General features: G+C 24.9%; 1 protein-coding gene across 1 annotated transcript in view, besides 2 other annotated features; it reads right to left on the bottom strand.

The window, feature by feature from the left end:
- Positions 1-9: part of a microsatellite that runs on past the window's edge.
- Positions 1-59: part of a microsatellite that runs on past the window's edge.
- A 157-nt stretch (positions 60-216) lies between these two features.
- Positions 217-253, bottom strand: part of EDI_345620 (uncharacterized protein) — a gene marked incomplete at both ends in the record, with an annotated part of 463 nt that continues 426 nt past the window's right edge. The window contains one exon of the mRNA XM_001733373.1: positions 217-253. This exon is cut by the window's right edge and continues 134 nt beyond it. Within this exon, the coding sequence (XP_001733425.1) occupies positions 217-253 (37 nt within the window).

Here is a 253-nt window from a genome sequence, read left to right as displayed (position 1 = left end):
GTTATTCATAAAAATTACTTTCATTTTATTCTTTCTTTTCATCATTTATTATTTTCTTTGTTAAAACTTTAAATTTATTAAAAATTCATTTCACTTAGACAATAACACATGTATCATCATGGTCACTTTCTTCACCTATTTAGATGTAGATTTTTCCTATTCTCTTATCCTTCTTTAGTTCTTCTTCACATTTACACCCACTAAAACATTCATCTCCTATACATTTAACTGATGATGGTATCTCAATTGATTT

Source organism: Entamoeba dispar, genomic scaffold (genome assembly GCF_000209125.1).
Source record: "Entamoeba dispar SAW760 scf_1105229461413 genomic scaffold, whole genome shotgun sequence".
NCBI classification, from domain to species: Eukaryota; Evosea; order Mastigamoebida; family Endamoebidae; genus Entamoeba; species Entamoeba dispar.
Note: the sequence above shows the minus strand (reverse complement) of the source record. Positions and strands in the feature narration are given on the sequence as shown.